Source organism: Ixodes scapularis, unplaced genomic scaffold, assembly GCF_016920785.2.
Source record: "Ixodes scapularis isolate PalLabHiFi unplaced genomic scaffold, ASM1692078v2 PGA_scaffold4__175_contigs__length_147842914, whole genome shotgun sequence".
NCBI lineage: Eukaryota > Metazoa > Arthropoda > Arachnida > Ixodida > Ixodidae > Ixodes > Ixodes scapularis.
The window spans coordinates 99241726-99263095 of record NW_024609879.1 but is presented as its reverse complement, the minus strand read 5'-3'; the positions used below and the strand labels follow the sequence as shown (position 1 = coordinate 99263095).

At 48.6% G+C, this 21370-nt stretch overlaps 3 protein-coding genes across 5 annotated transcripts in view; 1 reads left to right on the top strand and 2 right to left on the bottom strand.

Annotated features, from left to right (window-relative positions):
* The window catches only part of LOC8044049 (YLP motif-containing protein 1), a 37458-nt gene extending 22542 nt beyond the window's left edge, over positions 1 to 14916 (bottom strand). The window contains exons 1-5 of one of the 3 annotated variants that reach the window (XM_029966924.4): positions 14143 to 14916; positions 12165 to 12651; positions 8495 to 10086; positions 3653 to 3916; positions 1182 to 1430 (exon numbers count right to left, since the gene is read on the bottom strand). In XM_029966924.4, coding sequence (XP_029822784.2) covers positions 1182 to 1430; positions 3653 to 3916; positions 8495 to 10086; positions 12165 to 12651; positions 14143 to 14514 — 2964 coding nt within the window. In that variant the 5' untranslated portion in view covers positions 14515 to 14916. The remainder of the gene's footprint in view (positions 1 to 1181; positions 1431 to 3652; positions 3917 to 8494; positions 10087 to 12164; positions 12652 to 14142) is intronic. The other 2 variants (XM_029966925.4, XM_029966926.4) reach the window with 2 other exon arrangements.
* A 410-nt stretch (positions 14917 to 15326) lies between these two features.
* On the top strand, positions 15327 to 17453 carry LOC8044050 (iron-sulfur cluster assembly 2 homolog, mitochondrial). Its single transcript, XM_029966930.4, has 2 exons — positions 15327 to 15559; positions 17103 to 17453. Exons 1-2 carry the CDS (start codon positions 15503 to 15505, stop codon positions 17448 to 17450), a joined length of 405 nt encoding a protein of 134 aa, XP_029822790.2. The 5' UTR covers positions 15327 to 15502; the 3' UTR covers positions 17451 to 17453.
* A 9-nt stretch (positions 17454 to 17462) lies between these two features.
* Positions 17463 to 21370, bottom strand: part of LOC8044051 (anoctamin-1) — a 45515-nt gene continuing 41607 nt past the window's right edge. Inside the window, exon 18 of the mRNA XM_029966928.3 lies at positions 17463 to 19119. Coding sequence (XP_029822788.3) covers positions 18961 to 19119 — 159 coding nt within the window. The 3' untranslated portion in view covers positions 17463 to 18960. The remainder of the gene's footprint in view (positions 19120 to 21370) is intronic.

Here is a 21370-nt window from a genome sequence, read left to right as displayed (position 1 = left end):
CTAAGACTCTAAAAGCAACTGCTTTTAGAGCCTTTTTCTTTGGCAATACACCATTTAGAGCGAAGAGGCTAGCCGGTAAAGCATAGAAGCAACTTAAAGGCCGACGACCAGACCCGAGATTCTGCAAGGCAGAAGATCCTCCTCACCCTGGGGGAGGAGGAAACAGGCAACGGTGGACAGGGTAGAAAGGGGGAGAGGAGGAAGAGGGGGGGAAAGTGGAAAGCGCGAACTGGTCGTCGGTCTTTAAGCTTGAAAAAAAAGTGGGCAAATATGATGATAATGCAAAGGTGCAAGCGAGCTGAACGAGAATGACAATAATAATCCCTGAAGGGGAGCAAGAGAGACAAAGGAGAAACACAAATCTCCAAACAGAGCTAGGTGTTTGGAGATTTGTGTTTGTCCTTTGTCCCCCTTGTTCCCCTTCTCCAGGGATTATTTTCACCATTTGTGGACCAACATGAAACAGAAAATAGGAAGTGGTGTTCTAGCTGGTCTGGTATTGAACAACCTAATTTTGCCGTCAAGTTGTTCTCTTGAAATTCAAATTTTGGAAGTGTGCTGCAGGCACACTTCCAAACTTTGTGCTGCACGCAGCACCACTAAAAGCTAACCTGAGGACTTTGACATCCTATGAACCACTGTCGGCGACGTGCTCGACCAAGAGCGCTTCTGTGGTCAGCTTTCAACAAGTGGTCAAACGCATGCAGCGATGTCTTCAGTAGAATTAATTCCGCGCTCATCGAGGGAGACAAGGGTAGCATCAGGCTGCCAACTTTGGTGGTGTTGGTTCAAGATTGCGACGACCCGAAGCTTTCGTCGCTATTTCTGCAATCACAATCGAATATGTCGGTTGCAACTGACGTTGCACAGCCACAGGATCACATTGCGCGGCGCCACGGCAAGGCGAATCCCGGTCGCGACGTCTTGGACGGAAATCTTAAGAGGGCACCGCCGCGACGTCTCGGGGGTTGCCGACGGAACGAGAGCAGCGGGGCGTGCCTTTCCAATGCCCAGCACCCAGTAAGTGCTCGTCGCCTTTTGCCGTGCTTTGGACGTGCGCGCGTGCTCGAGACGCCGCCATCAAAAGCAGGAGGCGAGACGACTGAAGCTCGTCCCCACAGTTTTCCTCCCTTCAGCGACTGTACAAGTGCAATAGAGCGGAGGATGTCGGGGGGCCTCACGTCCACTTCGGGGGTGGGCTCCCTCTTGGGGGGGCCTCTGGGGGGGGCCTGCTCCCCCTTGTCCCCGGGTCCGTCCTTGGGCCCCTTGGAAGCCGGGGCGGCATCGGCAGCGCTTTCCGAGACCGGGGGCTTCTTATCCGGGGTAGGGGGCTCCGACTTGGGCTCCGACTTGGGCTCGTCCCCGTCCTTGGGCTCTCCGAATCCGGGAGGGGGCTGGGGCTCTTCGGAGGCGTCCAAGCCATCCGGTCCCTGAAGCGGAAAAGCGGGAATGCTAAAGTCCCGCTCGCACGCACGGTGCGGCGGTAACGCGGCGCCATGGGCACGGCGCTGACTTCACGCTATGGCAGTGCTGTAATGGCGCTGCGCCACGCGTGACTCGGCCTCTTCTTGTTTGCACACACGCATTGCAGAGCTAACTCGGTGCCGAGACAACACTGACACGAGCGACGACTTCGTGCTATCTTTAGTGCTGCGCTGCATGTGTGAACGGGCCTTCAGCCTTGCGGGAAGGACAATCAAGCATTGAGTCATGCACCAATGCCAAAACTTACGACGATTCAATATGATCTTGGGCGCTCCCTTCAATCCTTGTCAGCTTTTGAATTGCTGTAAAAACATTGCTCAGCTACCAAAAATTAACCGTACCTTCGAGCGATGTTACAATGCGCCACATTCTGTCAATGCTTTCCATGAGAGGTTTAGAGGTACAAACTGTCTTCTCAGATATCTTCTTGATTGAATGTGTAGTTAGCAAAAACTGCAAATGCTATGTGGAGGCAAAAATATTTCGTTCGGTATATGCCTTTAGACCTTTTTCGTTCACCCTCATCCCCAACCACGTTAGTTGACAAATCCAATATGTGAGATGAAGATAAGGCGAGGCATTACAACCTGGAACAAGTGAAACAAAAGTATATAAAAGAGGCAAAACAAGAGTGATGGACAGTCGAGATTGAAATGTAAGCTTCACCCAGTGGTGTGGCAAGAGCAAAACAATGTTTTGCTCTTGCCACACAAAAAAAAAACAAAAAAACACGAAGATACTGCGCTACGTTCACCGCAGAAGAAAAGAAAGAAGTTGCTTCTCCTTTAAATAGCCCCCCTGAAGAAGGTTCCGAGCCGGCACCGAAACGTTGGGACCCTACGATTTTTAGGGATTGGTTGGCGTTTGCCCTTTGTTCATTTATAACATTTAACCCAACCAGGCAGACGTCTGCCGAAATGTTCACCTTCAATGTTTTCCCGCATACCAGAAGTTCCCCAATTCAAGATGGCGGCGCCCACGTAGAAAAGGTCTATAGGGCTCTTCAAAATTACATTTGTTACCTTCATAATCAAGTATCAAGCCATAAACGGGAGCAAAATTGTAAAAAATTCAGTGTTGCCATCTGTTGGCACAGCTTCAAGCTTAATAATGAGCAAGCCTGGTTCGTTTAAAATGGGTGAGTGCATGAACCGGGGAAGGCAGACAAGCAATACACGTCCTGAACGGCAGTTTAAGGACGGCTCCACGTTGATAAGCTAGGCTCATCCAAAACGGTTAAGGGGTTAAAAAAAAAAATGGTTCCTACCGAGTAGTGCCATAACCTTTGAAATATTTAGCTGCCAATTTTAAGTGCTGCTGCTTTCATGAAGAAAAAATGCATCAAATGTTTGAATGAGGTAGAGCGAAAACTTGCAATTGACAAGCTCTTAGCATTGTACTATCATTAACACCTCCGAAAACTGGTATACTCCGTTCACACCGAAGTTGATGGTGCGGTGGGAGCTGTGAGCTCGCTGGACCAGTCAACAGCTGACCTTTCATCACCCGACCCCACTCTTTGCTCGTGAGTAGGGGCAGCGGCAGGATCACGTGACAAAAGCTAGACGTATGACTTATCCAACGGGCGCATAGCTTCCACCGCACTGTCAGCTTGGAGGTGAATGGGGTATAGTGTTTCACTCATTCGGTGAAACTCTACCAACATTCCAACCGAGCAGCATTAACTCTCTGACCGCCTTTTTTCCTTTGACCCGCAAGCCATACACAAATTTTGGTATTTATTTTTCAAAGACACACTGCTCTATGAGCAAATGGTTAATTGATGTCTGCATGCCACTAACCTAGGGCATTTTTCTCGTATTGTACTTTTCGAGGAATGGTTCTATGTAGCGGCACCTCGGCCACTTACACTTAACTTCCTCGTTTTCTGACATTCTGCAACAACGAGGTAGCACACTAAAACAGAAATCGCCTAAACAAAAAAAAAAAAAAAAAAAAAAAAAAAAAACATTATTTAAAAATGCAACGAAAAAAAGAAAAAGTTGTTTTTGTTGCTTGTTTGAAAAATGCAACGAAAAAAAGAAAAAGTTGTTTTTGTTGCTTGTTTGCATGTGCTGCAACACGTAAAAAAAACCTGACAGCCTAGATACAGTTACATGCTCGGGCGTGGCACCCCAAGGGACCCCGTAAACATCCCGTTGCTCACCCCCTCGTCGAGGTCGTCAGACGGGGGCTCCCCGTTGGGGCGTCCCTCATCAGGCCCCCTCCAGCGCTTCTCCGGGGGGGGCTGCCAGTCCGGCCGGGGGCCCATGGGTCCGCCCCAGCCACCTCTGTGAACCCCGCCCCTCGCTCCATCGGGGGGAGGTGCCCAGGGGGACTCCGGCCGGTGCTCGAACTGTGATGGGGGGCCAAGACCGCCGCGCATCGGGGGACGGCCCCCACGCCAGGGACCTCTGGGGCCCGGGGGACGCTGGCAAAAAACAGCCGCAGAGAAAAAACGTCAGCGCCTTGTTGGGAACAAGTGGACGAGCTATGCGGAAGTTCATACACCGGGAAAGTCAGATCTGGGGGTTTTACGTACCAAACCAAAGGAAGGCACCTGGCACGCCCCGTCAGAGAACTAAGGATTCACTACGACCACCTAGGGATCTTCTGACGTGCAACCGAAATTCCAGTTACAAAGCGTCTCCTAAGCAATAAGCCTCCATCAAATTGCGGGGACTGACAGGCCGATGCTTTGCCTGGCCTATGGATCTCTAGGAAGGAGGTATGCCGAGTCTTTAAAAGTATAGCACTTATAGGGCCACCTCTTAGGGATTTTGAGCCTGCGGATAAAGCCTTGATGACGTTACGTCACGTGACGCCACCCCAAAGGCGTTCTAAATGCATACTAATCATAGAACTTCAGCAATGTCACGTGACACCATGACATCATAAGGCGCCATATGTCGTGCTTCACAGTGACAGATTGATTGATTGGGCTTTGGTAGTGCAAAAGCATCTAGGGCTACAATGCACCAAGTACATAAACTATTGCCAAAAAAGGGTTAGAGAGAAGAAAGAGCTCTAGCAGCAGGTGATGGGATAAAACTATGAACATGAGTTGTGTATAAGTGTAAAGGATACGGATAGGAGTTAGTGAAGTGTCACAGTGGCCTGCAAAGTCTTTATATATGCACAAAACCCTCGCAGTGAACCCTTCACACTCTGCCTGAAAAAAAAAGGAGCGCGAAGAGGCCGATAAAGAATATGCATTTCAATGCCTTTGTAAAATGTCCGAGAGAGCTATTTTTTATTATGTTTAGGGGCTGTCCATGAATGTCTCTTAAGCCCCAGCTGCGACCTTACCAGACTTGTCCCCCAAAAAAACTAGAAAGAGACGGTCCTCCTGTTTGTAAATATAATCGGTCGTTAACATGGGACCTGCCAAGGAAGCTCCGGCTCCAGTACTCGCTCGTTGCCTCCCATTGTGCTTTGACTGCGTGAGCTCACGACTGTGTTATAAAAGGTAGAAAGCTCGTACTGGAATATTCTGCTGCATTTCTTATGTTGCGAGACATTAGATCATTATAGGTTCACCAGATGGTGCCAGGTGGCATTCGAGCTACTGCCAGATTAAAGGGGTTCAGCCATGTACATCCATCGACGGGTTGCGCTTTGCGCGATGCAACGTCATGCCGAGAACAAACGGCTATGAATGTACCATCATGCGACACAGTGTGTGGGGCAGTGCCAGGTATGCGGCAACTACTAGTGAAACTATCATGCACTACGTGCAAATACAGCAGTAGTAGGCTAACAAAAGAGAGAAATAAAAAAGAACTGGGATGAAGATTTATCAATCAGGAAATTAAGGTACACAGTGATGTGATTGGCCTAAGCCGTTTTGGAGCACCTTTTGGAGCAGCCAAAACGGTGTTTTGGAGCAACAAAAGTTGCTTTTGGAGCAGCCAGAACAGTGTTTCGGAGCAGCAAAAGTGGTTTTTGGAGCAGATATTCTTAGAAAAATAAAAATATTTGTTTTAAGTGCTGGACGAACAAAGGGCACTTCAGTCGCTGCAATAAACAAATTATTGTCAAGTTCAACCACTTGGGTGTCTTTCAACATGTAACTGAAATGCCAATGACATGACACATTTTGCAATGCTTCGGTTAAATTATACATATATATGTACCGTTATTGATAAATAAGAACCAAACTGCACATAATAAAATTTAATTGAAAATGGCCACGTTATTAGTAAATAAGCTGGTCTATTAGTAAATAAGCTAGTAGGTTGATTACCGCAGTTATATAATATAATAAATGGAAGCAGTCTCTGACTGATGAAACACGTAACTACTGCAGTGCAATGCGAAATTGTACACAAGACAAAGGTGCTTTTCTTTTTGCGTTTCGAAACTTTTTAATACAAGGCTGCTGCAAGCCTCGCTTTGCCTTTGACTAGTAATGAATTCCCACTTTCAATGTCTCCAAAGAGACATTGAGACATCCCACAAGTGAACAGTGCTGTGGCCGTTGCCAAGCGATTCCGAAAAGCCACTTGCACCGTTTAACTGGTTCCCGACGTGCCAGATTTTCGTCAAAAGTAAGCAAACGTAAAACAACGGGTTGCAAGTGTCCCGGCTGGTGCCTCTGTCGTGCAGTCATGTTCGCATGCACATGAGGGCAACTTCGGCAGGCTTGCATTTGCACGTGCTTCGTCGCGCGAGCGGAGATGGCTGTTTGATCGAAACAGACACCATGCCACTCCGCTCCGTCGCCAACTGGTTCCCAAAATTGTATGCAAAATGTAATTGTCCAGCATACGACAAAAACAGTCCACCGGCAAGTGCTTGCCAGGCCAGCAGGCGAGGTACAAGCTAAACACACAGAGAAAAAGAACCTGAGCGAGTCAGGTCAAAACAATACATCGCGAGTCAGGGTCAAAAATGTACTTGGAGCGCTTTGTACAACGACTGAAGCACTAAAGCGTCAACATACGCCCACGTCTATCGTTGAAATTGTTTTTAAAAAGACGCGAGACGAGACTACGGTGTAGACGAGACACATGAACGACGAGAGCGTGAAACGAGAGGTGGCGGGAAAAACTATGCAAGACTGCACAGACGATTGATACAAGGTACTTTACGTTGGGCGGCCGCTTGTGCTACCTAGCTCATGCAGGCTAAGTTACGGTACTCAGTTTAGTTTCGGTTTTGAAAGACGACCAAAATTGATCTTTTGGCGCAGGCTTGGCGCAGTTTACCCATATTTTGGCAAAATGTAGCAGGATGTAGCAGGGTTCGCTCCTTGGTGCAGTTTGGCGCAATTGGCGCAGCAATCACATCACTGGGTACATATATAATATTCTAGGCATGAAAATGAGGGGCTCTGCTACATCTTGCGTTCCCATTCTCTCGCGTAAGCCCTAAAATGACCCTAGGCATCTCCGGTAGTGCACTGTATCATTTCATTGCACATAATTTCTTCCCAGTCTTCTTCAGGCTCTCTTGCACTTTACATATTCAATGTGTTAAACAGACTAGCCCGCCCTAAAAATTTTAGTAGATTTGTGAGGTTATTAGTTTTCATACTCTCATCTGTCTCTTGCACTTTAAATAAACACACTAGCACACCCTAAAAATTTTAATATACAAATTTGAGCTTAAAAAAGTTGAGACACCTTTATGAAATGCCTATTCCAATCATGGTGCGCAAAGCACCACCCCTCCACAACTACACGTCCCAAGACCTCAAGAAAAAGAAATTACACGAGCTCGTTTTCCTGTCTTCCCTTGCTGCATGTCCCATGTCTCCGTTCTTTTTTTCTTATGCAGTAACTGCATCAGCTTGCCTGCGCGATAACTCTTGTTTCAGTACACAAGCTGAAACATGCCAACAAACACCGGCAAGCGCAGGACGTGTTGAGCGCAAAGCGTACACCTCTCCTGGTTTGCGAATAAGACCGATGCTAGTGGACCGGGCCTAGCACAAACCACACACATCGCGTTGCGAAGTCGTCCATCACCACGACAATGCACGAAATCACGAGGTCAGTCGGTTCAAAACCTATCACCTATTCATTCTGGGATGTAAAGAACCTCAAGTGATCAAACTCGATGCCAAAAAGAATAAAATAAACGCCCTTCACAACCCCCCCAGTCAGGTACTGCCCCGAGCTCACTGCTGATGGGATTTCAGTCGACTTTTGGTTAAATATTCGACCTCTATGGGACACCCGAAATTGGGTTGAATTATCCGAAGATTGAATTAAAAGATTTGTGCAAAATTCTGAATATAGGGCCCTTTAGATCGGATGGGCTAACGTTTTTATAATGAGCAGCTGCATATGTCCTTCATGCGTTTGGTACGGAGGAGACAGTGGTGACCGGCGCTGCCGCCACTGCTGTGGAGCTGCGCTCCCTGCCCTGCAGCGGTGTTGCAATGGTTGTTTTGTGTTGAGACCAGGCAGCGTGCTGTGTCTCAACATGCGCTTTTTTTTTTTTTTTTTTTCTCTTTGCAATTTGGCGTGTGCTTAAAAATATGAAAGGGTTTTCCCCTAACAAGTGTGGCCGAGCACGCTTGTAACTTGCCCACTGCGTAACTAAAAAAAAAAAAAAGGCCCGATTTTGCGTGTCGCATACGGCCAATCGTTTGTAATTTGCCCACCGCCGGTTCTCTCTAGGTAGAATTAGCAAATATTTTATATTTCAAGATCAAAATGAAATAACGAGTTCTTTTTCTATAGAAATGTATGGTTTTGCCAGGACCTTTGAACAGGGTCAAATGAAACAAGTCGAATTAATGCAAGTTGACTTTGCATTCTACTATCATCACAACGGCACCTCTTTCTGATGCTCTGCCTCTAGCACGCACTTATTGCCTTTGCCCATGGATTGGCAGTGTGTGCCTGCTCGAAGATACCGAGCTGACGTTATCCAAAAAAGGAAGCTCGTGCTTAATACCTCCCAAACGTTCTCATCCAGACAGTGACTATAAGCCTAGCAAAGAAGCTGACATGATGGCCTCCTCCAATGGGATTGAGCACTAGAAGAGATTACTCACGTGAGGGCTGCGCCAGACATACGGCGACTGCTGCTGCTGTCGGGGCGGCCCTCCAAATTCCCCATGGGGGGGGCCCGCAAACTCCTTGTGGGGCGCGTCAAAGTCGTCCCGCGGGTCCCGGAAGTCCTCGTCCGGCGAGGGGCCAAACTTGTCGCCACGGGGGGGACCGAACTTGTCCGGGTTGGGGCCACCAAAGTCGTTGCGGGGAGGACCCCCGAACTCCTCGTGGGGCGCCTCGAACCTCTCGCTGTCCGGGTGGTCAAACTCCTCGCGCCCAAACTCGTCCCCCTTTTCTTCGGGGGGCCGGTCGCCCAAGGGGGGCCCAAAGTGGTCGCCGCGGCCCGGACCGCCGAAGGGCCTGCCCCCCCGCGGAGAACCTGGGGGCCCGCCTCTCATTGGGGGACCGCCCCTGCCCCCGGGACCGCCCCTTGTCGGGGGACCCCCCCTCATCGGAGGACCGCCCCTCATAGGGGGTCCGCCTCTCTGAGGCCCCCCTCCCATCGGAGGCCCTCCCATCGGAGGCCCTCCCATCACAGGCCCTCCCCTGGGGGACCCGCCCATGGGTGGTCCCCCCCTGGGGGACCCGGCCATTGGAGGCCCTCCTCTCTGGGGCCCGCCCCTAGGGGGCCCTCCCATCGGTGGCCCCCCTCTCTGAGGGCCACCCATGGGCGGACCGCCCCTAGGGGGACCCCCACCCATGGAGGGACCACCCATAGTCGAGCCCCCCCTCGGCGGCCCGCCCATCATGTGGGGCCCTCCCCTCATCGGGGGGCCTCCCCTGGAGGGTCCCCCAGGGAAGCCTCGCGAGGGGCCCCTTGAGTGTCCCGGGAAGCGTCCCTCCGGCCCCCTGCCCGAGAAAGGCATGTCTCCCTCCATCGGCCCACGCTGCCCCGGTCTGTACATCCCGTCGGGCCGGTGCTGAGGGAACTGGTCCATCCCGTGCTGTTCCATGGCATCCCGTTCCATGCCATGCTGTCCCATCGGCCGCTCTTCCATGCCCTGCTGTCCCATTGGGTGCTGCCCCATCTGGTGTTGCCCCATCTGGTGCTGCCCCATCTGGTGCTGCCCCATCTGGTGCTGTCCCATCTGGCCCATTGGATGCTGCCCCATCGACTGCTGGCCCATGGGATGCTGCCCCATGCCGTGTTGACCCATGGGATGCTGTCCCATTGGGTGTTGCCCCATGGGATGCTGCCCCATGGAATGCTGCCCCATGGAATGCTGCCCCATCGGATGCTGGTTCATGGACTGCTGCCCCATCCCCTGTTGCCCCATGCCCTGCTGGTTCATAGCATGCTGGGCCATAGCCTGCTGCGCCATTGCTTGCTGTGCCATTGCCTGCTGGTTCATAGCTTGCTGGTTCATGACTTGCTGGTTCATGGCTTGTTGGTTCATAGCTTGTTGGTTCATGGCTTGTTGTGCCATGGCTTGTTGTGCCATGGCCTGCTGGCCCATGGCTTGTTGGCTCATGGCCTGGAGCGCAACTTGCTGGGCCATGGCTTGCTGCATGGCGGGAGAACCAGCCTGGAGGGCAGCGTGTCCTGGGGTCACTGCCGAGCCTGCCTGTGTGGCAGGCGTCTGCTGCGTTAGTCCTGCACAGAAAATTTAGGACATTCACATACGTTGATTTGTCCCTCTGAACAAATTGAAAACCAACAGCAGACTGATTTTCATATGCAAGTCCCATATTCATCTGCAAACATGACTTAACTGGCTATCTACTGTAATGAAGACAAAAGGTAGTATCACCCTATTAATTAAACAACAGAACTGAATTGTTAGAATAATGAAGGTTAAGTAGCTGTAAGTATGAGAAAAGGTGGCCTTTTACGCTACCTTGAGGGCAAGTAAACATAAAACAACACGAGTGTGCCTCATGTTTAATCATGCCTGCTGAGAACTTGCACCTGTGCAGTCCACAGACTGTATAAGACATGGCAGCTTGTAGCTTAGGTTCTTCTAATATGTTTAAGAAGTACAGTAATTCAGCCAATTCATCATTTCTTAACGAAAACAAACTCACTCCCACATGAATCCAACCATTTTCACATGCTATGAGCCCCTTTTAAAAACAATGCACACATGCAACAACCAACCTAATCAACTCAAGCATTACCTATTCCAGCATTTAGAGGTCACCACAGCATGTTAACTTTATCAGGGGTGAGACAGGTGAAACAGGTTCTGGAGCAATTTTTGGAGCAGAAAAATCTAGATTTTGGAGCAGCTTTGGAGCCCAAAATTCTCGTTTTAGAGCAGCAGTTTATGCATTTTGGAGCAACTTTGAAGCACAAAAGTCTACAGTTTGGAGCAGGTTAGGAGCAGAAAATGTTAGAGCAGCTTATCAGCAATTTAAATCATAAAAATCTGATATAAATCACATAAATCAGATATTTCTTTTTTGATCATTATTTTTGTCCACCATGGTTCGGATAAGTCATCAGCACCGATACGCATCAAGATAAAATATATATATATATATATATATATATAAAAAAAAAAAAGGTAAACGCGAGTTTCATGCACATAGATGACGACAGGAAACACAGGCTTGCTGCAACGCTAGGGGGGCACCAGGTACCTCAAGCTTATACGGACTGGTGCCAAAGCGCAATTGTAGTGCAAAACTTTTTAAAGCAGCGATTCGAAAGCATGAACAGGGAAGCATGAATTACTACAACCAGATATTGATTGAACCCTCGTAGGAAGCACGTGCAGATAGAAAAAAACGCACCCCAAAAGTGAGTCACAAGGTAAATAGTGAATTGGTCACACACCACATGCACGCTAAATACGGGTGTGACCAATTCATTTGATTGCTCACGCACTGGAAGCATGTGTGTGATAACCGAAAGTACTCAGGGCGACAACGCCGTCCATTTTGACGAGATTACGGACAGGAATAAACAATTACACAATGGAGGCGCTCAATAGCACTTTTAAGAAAAGATTTACTCTTAAAACGAAAGAAATAGTACTTAGGTTTGCTCATCTTGATAGCCTGTGCCTCATACCTCCCTCGACCAGACAGCAAGACCGCGCGACAGCGCACGATTAGCATGCAGTCACAGATGACAGCGGAAAGTAGTAGGAAAATCGGGAAAAGACCACGTATCATAGGCATAGAAGAGTACTACAGCTGAAATCTTCGAATCCAACGGTTGCTTGCGCCACTCTGTGCCCGGGTTGTGTACCTTACTATGCCGAGATTGAATGTTGCCAACCAAGCTCTCATTTACCGCTAAGTCTAGTGTCGCCGCAAACTTTTTTTTTTTTTTCTATTTGAGTTGCTTTGGCGGAGAGTGGCGCAATTTCAACAGATTTTGCGTTTTGGCGCAACTAGGCCCAGAACATTTGGTTCGTATCAAAATGGCACAATTGGCGCAGATGTCACGCCCTGCTTTATGTAGCCACCACAGTAAGAAACCAATTTCCCTCTCTCTCTACGACTCTGTGCACTTTTATTGTTTCCAACCACTCATTCTGTAATCTTAGCCCTCATCAGCTGCAACACAGATGAAAAGTTCAGCCTGCTGAACCTCGGTTCACTCAAGCATGTGCAGCATTCTTAGGCAGCTGGGTTCTTCAACAGCCACAGTTTCTGCAGGACAGAGCATCCTTCTGCTGCACAAGAAGACGGCAGGAAATAAAAAGGACGACGAACACCCACCCTTCTGCCGACGCATCTCTTGCCGGCGGTCCAGCAACTGCTGCCGCCACTGCTTCCACTGGCCCTCGTAGCGTGCAAAGGCCTCCTTGTCCGGATGCTCCCGGTTCTGTGTGAGCCACTGGTCAAAGCTTTTCTCCCACTCCTTGAACTGCCGCTCAAACTCCACGTCATCTGCATCCGCTGCCGGAGCGCCCGCCATCGGCACTGCTACGGCACTCTGCGCTGCGGCCATCTGGGCCACCTGTTGCGCCATCTGGGCATTGGCGGCCTGAGCAGCTGCTGCTGCTGCAGCCGGAGTCCCCGCCGGGGTCTGGACTCCTCCGGGACCCTGGGTGCCGGGCTGACCGGCTGCGGCTTGGCCGGTGGCTGCGGCCTCGTAAGCAGACGTCCATCCGGCCCACTGCTGCGACCAGGCGAGCCAGGCCTGCTGCTGGGCCTGCTGCCACGCCTGGGCCTGGTTCTTCAGCTGCTGCATACGTTCAGAATCCTGTAGGGAGAGACGTCACGAAATGCTATCGCGAGTCTCCGCCCTACAGGTCACGACGGTGGCTCTGGGGGTCGCTGTAAGGCTATCGGGGAATGGCACCCCTTGAGAAAGCTCTCTTATGCATTTTTGGTGCTGTGCACCGAGAACTCAACCATAATCTCGTGTTGCGATACCCAGAGACAGCAGCATGCCGGTGGCATGTCATGGATCCTGTAGAGCGCCACACAAACAGTGCAAAAGAGAAATACACAAGCAACAACCGTATCAAAACTAAGGGCATGTTGTACTTGACGAATTAGAGCATGCTGGTTAAAAGGAAAGCAACAAAAAGGATGAGGGCAAGATGTTCCATGCTGTCCTCAACCTTACTGTTCCTTTTCTTTCATTCAAGTAACTTGTATTGCAGCTCACCATAGACATGAAGTCATACTAAAATCTCAAGGTGGATAGGTTTGTTTCAACCAGAATCCAAGCTGATCACATTCATTCTAGACTAAAATTCTATCTTGTGGTTGTTAAACATGACGAGGCATAGCATTGCTTGTGGTTAGCAAGTACTGACCACAAGCATTTGTTCATGCAATTAACAAATACCTTTCATCGGAAAAGTTTATAGGTACAAGTGACAATCAAGAAGGAACGGCTTCAAAAAGGGCCTAAACTCAGTCACACTGGTAGTTTAGTTTGTATATCAGTAAAGATTACGAGCCAACTGTTACGAGATAAGCTGTCCTGTTTGGAACATGAACACAGCACGAATTTGGCCCACAAAATAATGTTCTAGGCCCGGTAACAGGTATGTTTGGAAAAGCATGAGGCACAATTGAGCACTTGGACCTCACATTCCACTAGATCTGGCACTAAGTTGAGCGGTATCACTGCTGTGAGCCCACAACAGGTGTCAGACAATCAATCAAAAGGGGAGAAGGAAGCGCCCTACACTACTTGGAGATCGCAGAATGCGCTTAGGCCGCAAGACAGCGAGCGCAAGGAAGTTGACCCTTTTATATGATAAGTGCGCAATAAAAGCTCGAATGTGGTTGGTGCCGCTGACTACGTCTAGACTCATGCCTTTCCAGTAGCTTAATTCGAAGGCGGACGTCCTTTTCATCGAATCTTGATCGCCCGGTTCACACCGGACTTAAACGGTGGCCTTGGAGGAAGATAGCGCGAGCGCCGAGCCAATGCACCCCAACCGCACTGTATTCATTCGACCACCCCCGCAACTTTCGTCTTCTTGGGGAACTTTGACCGCAATTTCCCTTGTTTCCCCTTCAGAAATGGGCACAAAAGCGGCTCGGCGTCGCCGCAACGGCACGCAGGGCCACTTTCGAACTCGTGGCACGAAAACAATCGAACGAGCGAGGTTTAGGGCAGCCTCGCTCATGGCAGCCCGTTGGCGCGCGCTCAGGAATTGAACCGAACCGAACAGCGCCTCGGAGTCGAAATTTCGGGCGCATCGCGGTCGGGTTTTCGACCCGAAGAACCAACCTCTGCTGCCGGCGGGGCTTCAGACGCGTTCCCTGGGGCGCCGGCGGGCGCTGCGCTGTTCACTTGCGCGGCGGTGGTGGTGTTGGTGGCGGCGACGGCGGCGGCGGCGGGATCGGCTTGCAGCGGCGTCGGGACGGCACCTTGCGATGCTGCCGCGTTTAGCGGCACGGGCACACCTGTCGCTGTGGCCGCGGCGGCAGTCCACGCTTGCGGCCATGCGTAGGACACCGCGGCTGCCGGTTGAGGGGTGGCTGTGGCGGCGGCGGCCGCCGGCCATCCTACCGTTCCCAAGACGCCGATGTTGGGCACAAAAGACTGTCCTGCCGTTGGGATCACCGGCTGCGCGGCACTCCACTGCTGCCACATGTCCATACCTGACGAGGTCCTGCTTACTTTAATACGTCTGCCGAGCGCGTAAAATAGAGTTTATTCTGTCTAATCATTCTAACCGAAAGCGCCCGTTCTTTTCTAGAAGCGTGTCATAGAACGCGTACAGACACACACATCAGCACCAAGGGAAGCACATGGGTTTCACCGATCTGACGCCAGGGGCCCTGAATGCGCCGTGAGCGGGAACAATGGTGGACACTTCCCTGCGCGAGCTCAGAAAGCGAGACGAGACCGGCACACAACGTCCCGCACGCGCTGTTGTAACGCGCAAATCAGCTATCCGCGTAGAGTCGATGAAAAGTTCCTTCCGTGCACAAAACGCGCGGACCACCAGACAACGAGCCTCGAGCAGCGAATCAGGCCAATCAGGCAAACGGCAAAACGTTGCTTTTGTCTTCTGTTATTGTTTGTTGGATTTTGTAACTTCCACTGTTCTACGTCACTAGGTGGCGTGAGGGGCCTGTCAATTTAGTCAATTTCTCTGGTCCAGGAGTTCTTAAAAAAAGAAATACCATCAAATGCAGCCAATTTTAGGAGGTTGCAGCTTACGAGAGATGGGAAAAAGCGGGAAATGAAAGCGGTGAACTTTGTCGTGGTGAACATCCATGGCGGCGAGTTGGGAAAACTAATTAATTAAAATATATCAAAATACCAGGCAAAATATTATTTAAACGTAAAGAAAAAAAAACAAGCGAGGTGTTTTCATAGGGTTATGGAAATCCTCCAAATTTCTAATTTTTGGTTATAGTTATGGCTTCCAGCACGGTCGCACGGTGGCTTCTGGTAGTGCAAAGTGCAAACATGGCAGCTCCCAGGCTCCCAGCTGTCGAGTCGTCTGCGTACAGGTTGGGCTGAGGTTGGGTGGCTTACGTGACTCAGACGTGACTTTCGACACTAGCAGTATCCCTAGCAGCGGTGTTCGCTCGCTGCTAACAAAGTTTTGGATAAGTCGCAATCGAACTCGAGAGGGATGCTCGCGAGATACGCGCGCTGTATCCGCGCTACCATCGCCAGTACGCAATCAAGGGTAACTGCATTTGCCACTTTCGGGCTAATCGGATTACACCATTCCCTTCACCGCTCCTCCTCTACGTTGACGTGCCTTTACTGCGTACAAGAAATCACAATTATAAATTAACGTTGATTAAAACCGGATTGTAAACTAAGGCGCAACAGGGTAAGGCCACAACCAAATCCGATCAGACTTTGCTGTGCTGCTCTACTAATGCTGTGCGCCCCAAAAATTGAGTAGAGTGCGCAAGTTCGTCTGCTTGCACAGGGGTTTCGATTGTGTCAGAACGCCAAACTCTTATTGGCCGACTGAAAAAAAAAAAAAAAACAGTGGGTAGACTTTAAGGCATCTAGAATTCAGGTCTACCCTCCATCCTTTCAACCAAAGCGAATCAGAGCTCGGCGTCGTTCTGACGTCACCGCAACTGCTGCGCAAGAAGCAGACGACTTGCTCTCTGCATACATGTCTAGTTGCATTTTTAGTTCCTTGCCCAACGGTGTCCACCTTTCGGCCCCAACCTCTAGGTCCCCAAATGTCCCTTACCCCTAAGTTCTATCTCTCTGAAATTCCCCCAATATTTCCTAGTTTCCCCATGAGCTTTAGGCTGCCTTTCCATACATTCCTTAATTTCCTTACCGGCTTTATGCTGAATTTAGGTAGCCTAGATTTAAGTGAGGGAGCAACTCGGGGAAGCTTTTGCAATTTAATGACGGGCACCTCCTGTGCAGATTGGATGCATGTAGTATATGCGTGTTGTCGCATGGTTGTGAGGATAGCAGGAGAAGAGGCTGAGCAAAGGCTGGAGAGTCTTGCAGGCGATCGATGCTTGCGCCTCCTCCTTGCAGCTTGCATTACAAATGAGGCCCATAAACCATGTGCGATGTGATCCCAAGTGAGCAGTAGATACTAACTAAATTCCCCCAACGTTTTTTCAAGCTTTCGAAACATTTTCATAGTTTCCCGACATGACCCACACAATAATCAGTCTGGCAACTTTGATAACTATCATCATTCGAGTGTATGTCATTTGTCCGTGCTAATGGCAGCCTTTTGGTGGCTGATGAAGGGAGAAGACAGACCTTGATGCAGGGAATGCAAGACTGGGTGCTCACGATGCTAGTCCACTATTTTGCTTTGTTCTACAACAGCGTGAGGAGACTTTCTGTGTGCTATACCTTTGAGCGTGCCATGCGAATCATAAAAATGCTCACCTTCGGCATCTGCAGATAACTCTTATTAAATACAAGTGCCGAGTCAGGGTTCCTTTCGGATTAGCGTCTAATAACTCTGTTTCGACACACTTTGCTCACAAACCGCTTGATGTGACAAATTTTATCAAGAGTTTTACAGGAACTGTGGTTTTAGGCAAGCGCCTCGTACAAAGAAGTAGTTTCATCTCGTCAAAATTGAAATAAAAAAAAAAAAAAAAAAAAAACCTGTATGCCATAAAACACTCATTTTCATACGTCTCCTTTTGGCCTACAAATTTCCATTAGCTTACAAAAGGTTAGATTGATATTTCAGACACTAGATGGCACTCAAAGGATCTATTGTACAGGCAGCGTCCAGCGGGGACACGAACCAGCTCCGCCTGTCCGACGCCTGCGTAGACAAGCTGCGCAAGACGGCCACGGGGGGTCAGGCCCTGCGAGTGTCCGTGGAAGGCGGTGGCTGCTCTGGCTTCCAGTACAACTTCACCTTGGACGCCCAAGCGCCGCATCCCGATGACACCTTGATCGAGCGCGATGGCGCAAGAGTACTCGTGGACGCGGCGTCGCTAGAACTGCTGCGTGGCGCCACCGTCGATTACCACGAGGAGCTCATACGCTCCTCGTTCCGCATTGTGCAGAATCCGCAGGCGGAGAAAGGCTGTTCTTGCGGTGCCTCGTTCGCCATCAAGCTTTAGGACACTCTTGGATGCAATGGCACCGTCTTTATTCACGAGACAACACGTACAACAATCCCGACCTCGCGCCGGGAGACTGCGCAACAATGAAATGGTGCAACGACGAATAAAGCTTTGATAACTAGACAACGGCCGTACATGTATATACATGGATGGCACATCACAAACGTGTCTTACCCGCACAGCACCCATTGATCCCTAAACGTCGGCAACCCAATCCAAAAGGTTCCCCTGAGCTGCATTTAAGTCGTTGCATTCACCTGGTGGAATTCCAAAGTGCAGCTTTAGAAATTGATGCATTTTTTAACGGTCCCAATCGTTAGAAAATGGGAACCTTCAACCTAGTTCTTTTTTTTTTATAAATATAGATGGTGCTTGCGAGTTTCGGGAAGTAAAAAAATTACCACTAAAACGCAGTTGTGGAAGAAACTTAACATTCCTTCCACTTTTTTGAGCTGACTTCACGGTGTAAGAAATGTTTGGGATAGCCCGTAAAATGTTTTAGTAAAAACACGCGCTACAAGTACATTTGGCCTGCAGGTTAACAATTGAGAGTGTCGTCTGCCGACGGCAGATACAAGATCACGATAGCCTAGCCTCCGAAGGAACATTTGAAAAAGCAGACTAACGTCGCTGGCAAGGCGGGTAGCGGGCATGCTTGAATTGCACAGAAACCCAGGGATAATGCAGTAATGTACTTAGAAGCATGTAGCCTCGATGCACGCCGCAATGCTGCGAGATTCAGTAGGCTCGAAAATCGAACAAACGTTAGTAGTACTGTACACTTGATCCAGCGGCAAAGTTAGCATATATATATGTACAGACAAACCTAGAGACACTAAAATAATCTCGGGGTATGCTATTTCTTTTCTTTTGTCCCATCACAGATGGCTCGTCTCAAGTATGACAAAAATGGTATGAAAGCCGTACAACTTCCATGTCGCTGTATCTTCGAAGTCCAAGTAGCACTGACCGTGGTGCTTGTTGATATAAGGCTGAAAAGGCAGGGTTCGGACAACAGCAGCACAATGACAAGTTCCATACAAGTTCCATACACGTAGCAGAGCACATTGGATGGACTACAGTTCACACGGAAAGAATAACAACATTGAAAATATACAAGGGACAGACACACACACTTCTTTCATTCCCGCCCATACATGAAAGAATTGTGTGTGTCAGTCTCTTGTATATTTTCAGTGTTTTCATTCTTTCCGTGTGAACAAGTTCCATACCCTGACAACTTCCAGTGACTCCAGGCGAAAGTGATGTGCCTTCCTACCAAGGAAGTTGGTGGCTTAGCATGGCGGTGCCGTTTGACTGGGGCTTTCCCTGAGGAAGAGGTTTCATCGCACGCAGGAAGCTCTTTGGCACGTCCCATAAGTCTCTGGCCCCATACTTGCTTGCCGAAGGCAGTGGCAAAAGGGGCCCGTCGCCACCGAGGCCTCCTTGGAATTTAGCCGGCATTACATTGGCATTATGCCGGCGTTACTCTGGGCATTGTGGGGCCTCAGACGGGGACTGGGTCTATGGCATGTCGCCTTCTGAGCTCCTGCAGGATGATGATCTCGTTGGTGAGCTTATTATCCTCTCGGATCTTCTCGCGGATGGACTTGGGCACGTCTGGAATGACCCAGCGGATCAAGGTCATCAGGGTGGCAATCAGGTTCTGAAACCAAAGGACAAATGCATTGCACTGCTTGCACCGTACTGCCTATCAACCCACAGCAAAGTGTGTTGCACACAGTAGTACAAATGTTGCTTTCAGTTCTAAGTAGGGATGCCGCAAACTTTTTTCGAATCGAAGTTTCGATGATCGAATTAAGCGATTCGAAAGATTTTGAATTTTCGAACTTTCCATATTAAGAAATTCGACGGAAGTCGAATTTTCGAACTTATTGAACTAGGAAGTTTGACACTTTTCGAATTTTCAAACTTGTATCGCTGCAAAATTCGATGCTTGTCGAACTTTCGAACTTTATAGACTAAAAAATTCTATGATTTTCGACCTTTTGAACTTCTTGCACTATAAAGTTCGAAGCTTTTCGAACTTTCTACGCTAAGAAATTCAATAATTTTCGAACTTATTGATCTAAAGAATTAGAAAATTGTTGAACTCTCGATTCCTGAAAAGTCAAAAGTTTGACGAACTTCGAAAGACTGGCGGGCGATTTCATTTGGATTCAAGCAGTGAAGTACATTCATAATTTTTTTTTTTCGCAATTTTACATGGGGTGCCGCATTCCTTGCGAAAGACGATGCCGTTTATTTCAAACATCTGGCATGCTTGGTTTTAGAAAAATAGATTCCTGAAGGAGCCAGGAAGGACGACGGGTTTTTGACAATTGTCGTTTGTGCCATATTTGAAGCGCACTATAGTCGAAGCTATTTGTGGTAGAGATGTTAAACTTTTTAAGAATGATCTATATATAGCCTAGGCGAGTTTCGTCTTAAGATATGATGATTGTTGTTCAAGACGAGTTTCGAATAGATATTCAAACATGTACCTACGGACAATTATGCCCTAAACTTGGTAATTTTTTTTGCCTACATTGTTTGGGGTATCATATTTAAATTGACACCATGGATAGTACATATCATTACCATCTGCAGAATACGAAATCATGTATTTATTGTTTTTTTCACATTGAGGAATAAGTTAACTGATGGGGGAAGATTTCTAAAATTAATCAAATTCAGCGCATCATAAAAAAAAAACTTTTTTTCTCATTTTACGCTTTTAAGACATGTTTCTTTTGGCCTGTACACATTTTGGTAGGAGAAACTTGTTTCATAGTTCTGGGCCTCTCAATATGCAAGAATACAACATTTCCGGCGGGTTCTTGATAGTTTTTTTTTTCTCTCCAGCTTTTTTATTTTTGCATTTATTGCTATGTTTATTTATTGATTATTTTTTACCAATGGCACTGTTATCTAGGTCGAAAAGACATAGCTTTCAACTTTCGAGCCACCGAGCATGTGACGAGTAGTGCCTCCTGACGAGTTTCTAAAGGCCTGTTCACACATGCAGCGGAGCACTACAAGCATAGCGCTGACCTCGTGCTAAGCATGTGCCGATGGGAGCGTTCACCAGCTTTGTATCGCACCGTCAATCAAAACTGTTGCTCATGGCATTCGATAAGTACCTGACGGCACGTGAGCAGCGTTACATCAGTGCTTCGCTGCATGTGAGAACCGGCCTTAACAATGACCATCTACGCAATCTTTTATGCAGTGGAGGGCAACAGTAGCTATACATATGCATAAATAATTTCAGATTAGAATAAGCTCGACCATGCCGTCTTTCCCTGTGATGTTTTCTTTAACGGTCCGAGATATCAGGGAAGGGGGGGGGGGGGAAAGAGACTGGAGCTCCCCCCCCCGTTTCTCCTCTTACGACGCCACTGGTATGGTAGAACGCTCCTCGACCTCAAGTTGCGTCAGCTTCTGTGCTTTTTGCTCGGCGTTTCTTCCGCCCCAGAAAATAAACCTCCAAAGCAATTACAAACAAAAAAATTGTCAAGGTGCAGGCAAGTTGGTGTATGTTGATCATGATGCAAAATCCCGAGACTGGGAATGAAATTCGCAAGAAATAGTGTAAGAAGAAAGAAAAAAGGGGACAGGACGTCTCAAACTCAGCTGAGTTGAGTCCAGTGATGTGATTGGCCGAAGCCATTTTGGAGCACCTTAAGGAGCAGCCAAAACAGTGTTTTGGAGCAGCAAATGTGGACTTTGGAGCAGCCAAGACGGTGTTTTGGAGCAGCAAAAGTGGCTTTTAGAGCAGCCAAAACAGTGTTTCGGAGCAGAAAAAGTGGCTTTTGGAGCATATATATTCTTAGAAAAATAAATATTTGTTTTAAGTGCTGGACAAACGAAGAGCACTTTGCGTTGTGTTGTGACGTGTTGGGCGGAACTCGCTG